Genomic DNA, 8,435 nt, shown 5'->3' with positions numbered 1-8,435 from the left:
CTTCCCTTCGGGGCCCTTCGTCCCTTCACTTCCCGTCCCTGTCCCTTTGTCCCTTTCCCTCAGATCCCTTCTTGCCTTCCCTTGGGGTCCCTTCCCTTCGCGTCCCTTTGTCTCTTCTCTTCAGGTCCCTTCGTCCTCATCCCTCTGGTCCCTTCATCCCTTCCCTTCGGGTCCCTAGGGTCCCTTTCGTGCCTTACGTTTGGATCCCTCGGGTACCTTCGTGCCTTCCCTTCAGGTCCCTTCATCCCTTCCCTTCGGGTCCCTTTGTCCCTTTCCCTCAGGTCCCTTCATCCCTTCCCTTTGGGTCCCTCGGGTCCCTTCGTCCCTTACCTTCGGTTCCCTTTGTGCCTTCCCCTGGGGTTCCTTCGACCCTTGTCTTCGGGTCCCGTAGTCTCTTCTCTTCGTGTACCGCCGTCCCTTTCCGTAGGGTCCCTCGGGTTCCTTCGTGCGTTCCCTTCAGGTCCCTTCATCTCTTCGCTTCGGGTCCCTTCGTGCCTTCCCTTGGGGTCCCTTCATCCCTTCCCTTCGGGTCCCTCGGGTCCCTTCCCTTTGGGTCCCTTGGGTCCCTTCATGCCTTCCCTTCTGGTCCCTTCGTCCCTTGTCTTTGAGTCCCTTCATACCTTCTCTTCGGGTCCCTTCTTCCCTTCACTTTCCGTCCCTCGGGTCCCTTTGTGCCTTCCCTTCCAGTCCCTGGGTTCCTTCCAGTCATTTGCCTCCCCTGGGTCCCTTCCCTCCCTACCTTTGTCTATTGCCGTCTCATCTCGTCGAGTCTCTTCTTTCAGTCCTGTTGGGTTCCTTCGTCCCTTCCCTGCGGATCCCTCAGGTCCCTTCGGGCCTTCCTTCAGCTCCTTTCGTGTGTTCCTTTCGGGTCCCTTCCTTCCTTCCTTCCCTTTGGTTCCCTCGGGGCCCTTCGTGCCTTCCTTTCGGGTTCCTTTGTCCCATCTCTTCGAGTCCCTTCGTCCCTTCTCGTTGGGTCTCTCAGGTCCTTTCGTGCCTTCCCTTCGGGTCCCTTCGTCCCATCTCTTCGAGTCCCTTCGTCCCTTTCCATCGGGTCCCTTCGTCCCTTCCTGACTTCCCTTCGGGTCCCTTCCTGACTTCACTTCGTCCCTATCTCTCAGGTCCCTTCGTCTCTTTCCTTCGGTTCCCTTCATGCCTTCTCTACGTGTCCCTTCATTCCTTCCCTTCGTGCCCCTTCGTGCCTTCCTTCAGCTCCTTTCGTGCGTTTCTTTCACGTCCATTCTCTTCGGGTCCCTTCATCCCTTTCCCTCAGGTCCCTTCGTCCCTTACCTTCGGGTCCCTTCGTGCCTTCCCTTCAGGTCCCTTCCTCCCTTGCTTTCGGGTCCCGTCGTCTCTTCTCTTCTGTTATCGTCGTCACTTTCCGTCAGATCCCTCAGGTGCCTTCCCTTCCAGTCCGTTCATCCTCGTCCCTCGGGTCCCTTCGTCCCTTCCCTTTGGATCCCTAGTGTCCCTTCTTGCCTTACCTTTGAGTCCCTCAGGTCCCTTCGTCCCTTTCCCTCAGGTCCCTTCATCCCTTCCCTTTGGGTCCCTCGGGTCCCTTCGTCCCTTACCTACGGTTCCCTTTGGGTCCCTTCGTCCCTTGTCTTCGGGTCCTATCGTATATTCTCTTCGGGTCCCTCGGGTTCCTTCGCGCGTTCCCTTCGGTTCCCTTCGTGCCTTCCCTTCGGGTCCCTTAGTGCCTTCCCTCGTCTCCCTTCGTCCCTTCCCTTCGGGTCCCTTCGTCCCTTCTCTTTGTGTCCCTTAGTCCCTTCCTTTTGGGCCCCTGAGGTCCCTTCATACCTTCCCTTCTGGTCTCTTCGTCCCTTGTCTTTGGGTCCCTTTGTCCCATCCAGTCAGGTCCATTCTTCCCTTCCCTTTGGGTCCCTCGGGTGCCTTTGCGCCTTCCTTCAGCTCCTTTCATGCGTTTCTTTCAGATCCCTTCCTCCCTTCTCTTCAGGGCCCTTCATCCCTTTCCCTCAGGTCCCTTCGTCCCTTCCCTTCGGGTCCCTTCGGGTCCCTTCGTGTTTTCCTTTTGGGTCCCTTCATGCCTTCCCTTCTGGTCCCTTCGTCCCTTGTCTTTGGGTCCCTTCGTACCTTCTCTTCGGTTTCCTTCTTCCCTTCCCTTTCGGTCCCTCGGGTCCCTTTGTGCCTTCCCTTCCTGTTCCTGGGTCCTTCCAGTCATTTGCCTCCCCTGGGTCCCTTCCTTTCTTTACCTTTCCTTTCATCTATTCCCGTCCTATCCTCTCGCATCTCGTGAGTCCCTTCTTTCGGTCCTGTCGGGTCCCTTCATCCCTTCCCTTTGGGTCCCTCGAGTCCCTTCGTGCCTTCCTTCAGCTCCTTTGGTGCCTTCCCTTCGGGTCCCTTCGTCCATCTCTTCGGGTCCCTTTGTCCCATCTCTTCGGGTCCCTTCGTCCCTTTCCGCCACGTCCCTTCGTCCCTTCCCATTGGGTCTCTCGGGTCCCTTCGTGACTTCCCTTCCGGTCCCTTCCTGACTTCCCTTCGTCCCTTTACCTCAGGTCCCTGGTCTCTTCCTTTCAGGTCCCTTCGTGCCTTCTCTACGTGTCCCTTCATCCCTTCACTTCTGGTCTCTTCGTCCCATCCCGTCGGGTCCATTCTTCCCTTCCCTTTGGGTCCCTCGGGTCCGGTCGTGCTTTCCTTCAGCTCCTTTCGTGCGTTCCTTTCGGGTCCCTTCCTCTCTTGCCTTTGGGTCCCTCGGGTCCCTTCGTGCCTGCCTTCAGCTCCTTTCGTGCGTTCCTTTACCTTCGTCCCTTACCTTTGGGTCACTTCGTCCCTTACCTTTGGGTCACTCGGGTCCCTTCGTGCCTTACCTTCGGGTCCCTTCGTGTCCTTTGTCCCTTCCTTTAGGGACCTTTCCTGCCTTCCCTTCGTATCCCTTCTCTTTGGGTCCCTTCATCCCTTCCAATCATTTCCCTTTGTCCATTCTGTTTTGGTCCCTCAGGTCCCTTCGTGCCTTCCCTTCCCATCCCTTCCTGTCTTACCTTCCCTGGGTCCCTTCCAGTCATTTGCCTCACCTGGGTCCCTTCCCTTCCCTACCTTTCTTTGGGTCCAGCCCCTTCCCATCCTCTTCCATCTCCTGGAGTTCCTTCTTTCGGTCCGGTCGGGTCCCTCAGGTCCCTTTGTGTCCCTTTGTGCCTTCCCTCCAGTCCCTTCCTTCATTCTCTTCAGGTCCCTTCATCCCTTTCTGTTGGATCTCTTCGTCCCTTCCCGTCGGGTCCCTCAGGTTCCTTCTTGCCTTCCCTTCGGGTCCCTTCGTGCATTCCCTTCGGGTCCTTTCATGTCCCTTTGTCCCTTCCCTTCGGGTCCCTCTTCCCTTCATGTCCCTCACGTACCTTCCCTCTGTGTCCCTTTGTCCCTTGTTTTCGGGTCCCTCTGTCCCTTCTCTCCTTTATCCTTTCTCTTCGGGTCCATCGGGTCCCATTTTGCCTTCTTTCATCTCCCTTCGTTCCTTCCTTTCGGGTCCCTTTGTCCCTTTTCTTCGTGTCCCTTCATGCTTTTCCTTCAGGTCCCTTCGTGCCTTCCCTCCCGTCCCTTCATCCCTTATCTTCGTCCCTACTCTTAGGGTGCCTTCATCCCTTCCCTTCAGGTCCCTTTGTGTCCCTCACGTACCTTCCCTTCGTGTCCCTTGTCTTCGGGTCCCTCTGTCCCTTCCCTTCGGGTCCCTTCATGTCCCTCACGTACCTTCCCTTTGTGTCCCTTCGTCCCTTGTCTTCGGGTCCCTCTGTCCCTTCTCTTCGGGTCCCTTCATCCCTTCCCTTTGGGTCCCTTCGTGTCCCTCACGTACCTTCCCTTCGTGTCCCTTCGTCCCTTGTCTTCGGGTCCCTCTGTCCCTTCTCTTTGGTCCCTTCATCCCTCCCTTTGGGTCCCTTCCTGCCTTCCCTTTGGATCCCTTCTTCCCTTCGCTTTGTGTACCTTTGTCCCTTCCCTTCAGGTCCCTTCACGTACCTTCATTCAATTCCTTCTGGTCTCCTCCCTTCCTGGGTCACTTCCTTTCCCTACCCTTTCTTGGGTTCCTTCCATTCCCTTTCCCTCCCTTCCCTTTCCCTCCCTTCCCTTCAAGTCCCTTAGTCCCTTCCCTTCTGGTCCCTTCCCTTCCCTCTTACTTACCATTATTATTTTTCTTGAGGCAGATTCTCACTCCGTCACCCTGGGAGGCAGGAATTGCTTGGCTTCATAACCCACAGCAACCTTATACTCCTGGGTTTGAGTGATCATCTAGCCTCACCCCTCAAGTACCTGGGACCATAGGCACCTCCCAAATGCCTGGCTCATTTTTCTATTTTTAATAGAAATGTGGTCTTGGTCTTGTTCAAGCTAGTCTTGAACTACTGAGCTCAAGCAATCCACCCACCTCAGCCTCCCAGAGTGCTGGGATTGCAGGTGTAAGACACTGTGCCTGGTCAGGGTACGTTTAATTCTAAACTAATGTTACAGGTTTGGGGTAATTCATCATGGTGCATTTAATTCTCACATTCTTCCTTGATGCTTGTGCTTTGGGGTAGTACTTCTCAGTCTTTTTTCACTTAATGGCACACATAGAACACGAAGCTATTCATATGGCACCCTGGAGTAAACCAGTGAGGCTGCTGGTAGAATTTCCCCAGGGGCTCCAGCTGTCCCAGGCCCCCACCTGGTTGCCCTAAGGATTGAGTGTATTAGTATCTAGTATGTGCTGAGACACACCAGTTGCGAAGGTCTGCTTTAGTGATAGAATTAGCAAGAAAGTCATGGGTATGATTCAAACCATGGTTCTCTGTTGCTTGGGTTCATGTAGTTTGGTACAAAGGCTGTCTTTGCTGAAGCATCGCCTGTCTGCTTAGATCAAAGGGCGAACTATCTGAGTGGATCATGTGTCTAACTATCGGGCTCCTAAGGACTCAGAAGAACTAGATGAGGAGACCAGAAAGCTGCAGGAGATTGGTTGTGGGGCTCACACCCCCTCACTGACTTTGTCTGAGGGCTCTGAAGATGACAAACTCATAAAAAAGCACAAAAAAGGTAAAATGTTAAGATCCGAGAGAAGATTCTGGGTCGTTTTAGTGTATGCTCTTCCTAGTGTTCCCTGATAGTTGGTAATCAACTCTTACATGTGGAGAGAGAAGGCCTGGGGCACGTTATTTTAATCAGGAAAAGGGGAGGGATCAGTGGAAGTATAGTATTATGAGCAGAACTCTATCCCCCCAAGTTGGCATGTTGAAGTCCTAACCCCCAGTACCTAAGCATGTGGGTGTTTTTGGAGAGAATGTCTTTAAAGTGATAATTCAGGATGGAGTACCCTTGTGTAGTAACTTGACATATCAAGGGTGGCAGACATCCCAGTTGACTTCTCAGAGGCACTTGAAGTCTAGACTATGATAACTTCATGCTGCTTCCAAAGGTGTTTTTCTTATGTGTATTCTCCACTTCCTGGCATGGGAATATTTTGAACTACAACGCCTATCTTAAAGTAATGTACTCAGAGAAGAATGGAACTTGTTTTTGTTTTTGTTTTGAGACAGAGTCTCAAGCTGTCACCTTGGGTAGAGTGCTGTGGTGTCACAGCTCACAGCAACCTCAAACTTTTGGGCTTAAGCTATTCTCTTGCCTCAGCCTCCCAAGTAGCTGGAACTACAGGCACCCACCACAACACCCGGCTATTTTTTGTTGCAGTTGCCATTGTTGTTTGGTGGGCCGAGGCTGGATTCGAACCCGCCAGCTCCAGTGTACGTGGCTGGAGCCCTAGCTGCTTGAGCTATAGGCACCAAGCCAAGAATGGAACTTGTATTGAAGGAATTCTTTAACTTTTTCTTATTGTTTGCCCCTCTCCTTTTTTTCCTCTTGAAAAAAAGGAAAGAAAGAAAAGGTGAAAACTGACTGGGAAATAAATGCAAAGCAGTCCTCCTCTTCTTCATTGCCCAGAAGCAAGGCAGCAAAGGAAAAGGATGACCCAGGCCCTAAGAAGCTCAGCAGCAAGAACACTGAGAGAGTTCAGAAGCCAGAGTCCAGGGAGAGATGGAAGCACTGCTCAGGCTCCCCCGAGGTCAGGACCACCTGCCATGGTGCAGCAGAGGACCTGAGGAAGGAGCTGAGGAAGGAGAAACCCAAGCATGAACACAAGTCCTCAAGCAGGAAAGAGGCAAGAGAAGAAAAAAAAAAAAAAACAGGGATAAGGACAGAGGGCGAAGCTCCGATGGACATTCTAGCCGGAACAGTGGGCGTTCTGAAGGACATAGTCACAGAAGCAGAAGTAAGAGCCGAGACAAATCCCACAGGCATAAAAGGGCTCGGCACTCCCGGGAGCGGGACTTCTCAAATCCCAGTGACCGTAGGCATCACTGAGGCCTTTTCACCTGCTCAGTAGATTTGGCAATGAATTGTGTGTTTTAAAGACAGATTTAATTATGCTATTACTATTTTTTATATAAAACCTCTGAGGATGAACTATTTGAATCCTTTGAATATTAGAGTCATTGAGAGGGCTGTAGTTTCAGCAGCCATATATCCTGGATGTTTTAGCATGTTTAATTGTCCCTGACAATGAATACACTTGGTACTTAGCAGAATATGTGTCCTAAATTTTGGTTCATTTATGTGAGTCTTAGACTCATAGACCCCAATTTAAGATGTCATTGCCAGGAACGGGAAAATACTGGACAATTCTAGAATTCTAGTTTTCATGTTAGATGTTGAAGAATCAGTATCATAGGACCTTTCCAGTTGGCAGAACTATACAGTGAGAAATGTGGTGTACTAGGTTTGGACAGCTTGATGTGAATGTGAAAAGATCCTTAAAATCAGCTCCCTCCCTAACTCCCTCCTTAAAACCTTTTTTTTAATATAATATCATCACTTTATTCAGGAGGTAATCAAATACAATATAGAGCTGACACTGAGAAACTATGCATAAAATCATATAAATCTGCTTGCTACATTTTCTAGAAGGGGTTCGGTCATTGTAGACAAGAGAAACCAGGAGGGTACCTAAATGACTGCCATTTGAAGCAAACATCTCCACACTCCCTTGTGATGAAGGCAGCCCCAGGTGAAAATGGCCCTGTTAGAAGGGAGAGTAGGAGGCAGTGGCTGTGTAGGAGCCATGTTTCCTGGCCCTGCCAGCACTCAATGATATGCCTTGTTGAACTCCCGGAGGGCCCAGCGCTTGTTCTCGGTTGCCTACTTGAGTTGGGTGTACTCTTTTACCAGCCTGTCAAACTCCTCCCCAAGAACCTCATAGGTGTTCAGAACCTGTCTTGACTTTTCCATGTCTTGCTCTTGTAGGCAAATGGCTCCCTCCAAATGGTCCCTAATGAGACGGTGAACTTCCACTTTCTCAGCAGTGTAAGTGTCAGACAAAATCTTTAGTTCCTCCTTCCTCAGCTTAAGGATCATGGCACTGCACTTGATTTCCAGGCACTGGGCATTAATGTAGTCTAGCTCAGACTGGGTCTTCAGCCGGTGTTCCTTAAGAAGCCTCTGTAGCAAGGTGAGGCAGCAGAGAAGCACCTGAGAATACGTGGCCCTCTTCTTTTCCAGAAGCACCATCTGCTCCTTCTGCTGGCTCTTGGCATCTTGGCACTGCTGCTTCTCACCTGCCAAGACCTCTGTCAATTTCCACTCCTTTGCTGCCTTCAGGGTTTCGCTGTCAGAATCTGAATTGGGATCATGGAAGCAAAGCAGAGTGAAACATTTCTTTTGGAGTTGCTCTTCCACTTCTAGCTGGAGTCGAGCTCTCACCCACACAAAGTGCTCTGAGGGTGGCATGAGTTCCAGAAGGTCTGCTTTCTCCAGCTCTAGCAATGGAGGTATTTCCTTCTCTTGGCTAGGACTTAACAGCCGTGTCAGTTCAGTCACAAGTAGCCGTTGTTCAAGGGTCTCATGAAACTTTTTATCCTCAGAAGTTAAATTTGTGTCTTGTGTCTTCACATAGTAATCTACAAGCAGCTCTTGAATGACTCTCTATAAAATCTCAGGCCTTACCCATGTTGTCTTATGCAGTCGAACTTCCTTTCATACCTGAGCCTACTCCTTTGCCAGCAGTGAGGCTTAAGCCAGTCTCATCCACATGCTGTGAGAGACTCAGAAGCAGCTTGCTGAAGTATGGGTTCTGTAACAGGTCCTCTTCACTCAGGTTACAAGGAGGAAGCTGTTTGCTGCACACTTGTTGAAGTATTTCCATCCCTTTTGCAGGTGAGCAGAGATCCCCAGATGCCACTTGATTTGCTTGGGATTCTTTTTTTTTTTTTTTTTGTAGAGACAGAGTCTCACTCTATGGCCCTAGGTAGAGTGCCGTGGCCTCACACAGCTCACAGCAACCTCCAGCTCTCGGGCTTACGCGATTCTCCTGCCTCAGCCTCCCGAGTAGCTGGGACTACAGGCGCCCACCACAACGCCCGGCTATTTTTTTGTTGCAGTTGGGCCGGGGCTGGGTTTGAACGGGCCAC

General features: G+C 51.3%; 1 protein-coding gene across 1 annotated transcript; it reads right to left on the bottom strand.

Moving 5' to 3' along the window:
- Nucleotides 1–6,364: 6,364 nt before the first annotated feature.
- Nucleotides 6,365–8,219, bottom strand: LOC128578219 (HAUS augmin-like complex subunit 4). Its single transcript, XM_053580755.1, has one exon. It carries the CDS (start codon nucleotides 7,753–7,755, stop codon nucleotides 7,168–7,170), a length of 588 nt encoding a protein of 195 aa, XP_053436730.1. The 5' UTR covers nucleotides 7,756–8,219; the 3' UTR covers nucleotides 6,365–7,167.
- Nucleotides 8,220–8,435: the final 216 nt, after the last annotated feature.

This window comes from Nycticebus coucang, chromosome X (genome assembly GCF_027406575.1).
Source record: "Nycticebus coucang isolate mNycCou1 chromosome X, mNycCou1.pri, whole genome shotgun sequence".
Taxonomy (NCBI): Eukaryota; Metazoa; Chordata; class Mammalia; order Primates; family Lorisidae; genus Nycticebus; species Nycticebus coucang.
The sequence above is the reverse complement of the archived record's forward strand: the minus strand, read 5'-3'. Positions and strand labels throughout refer to the sequence as shown.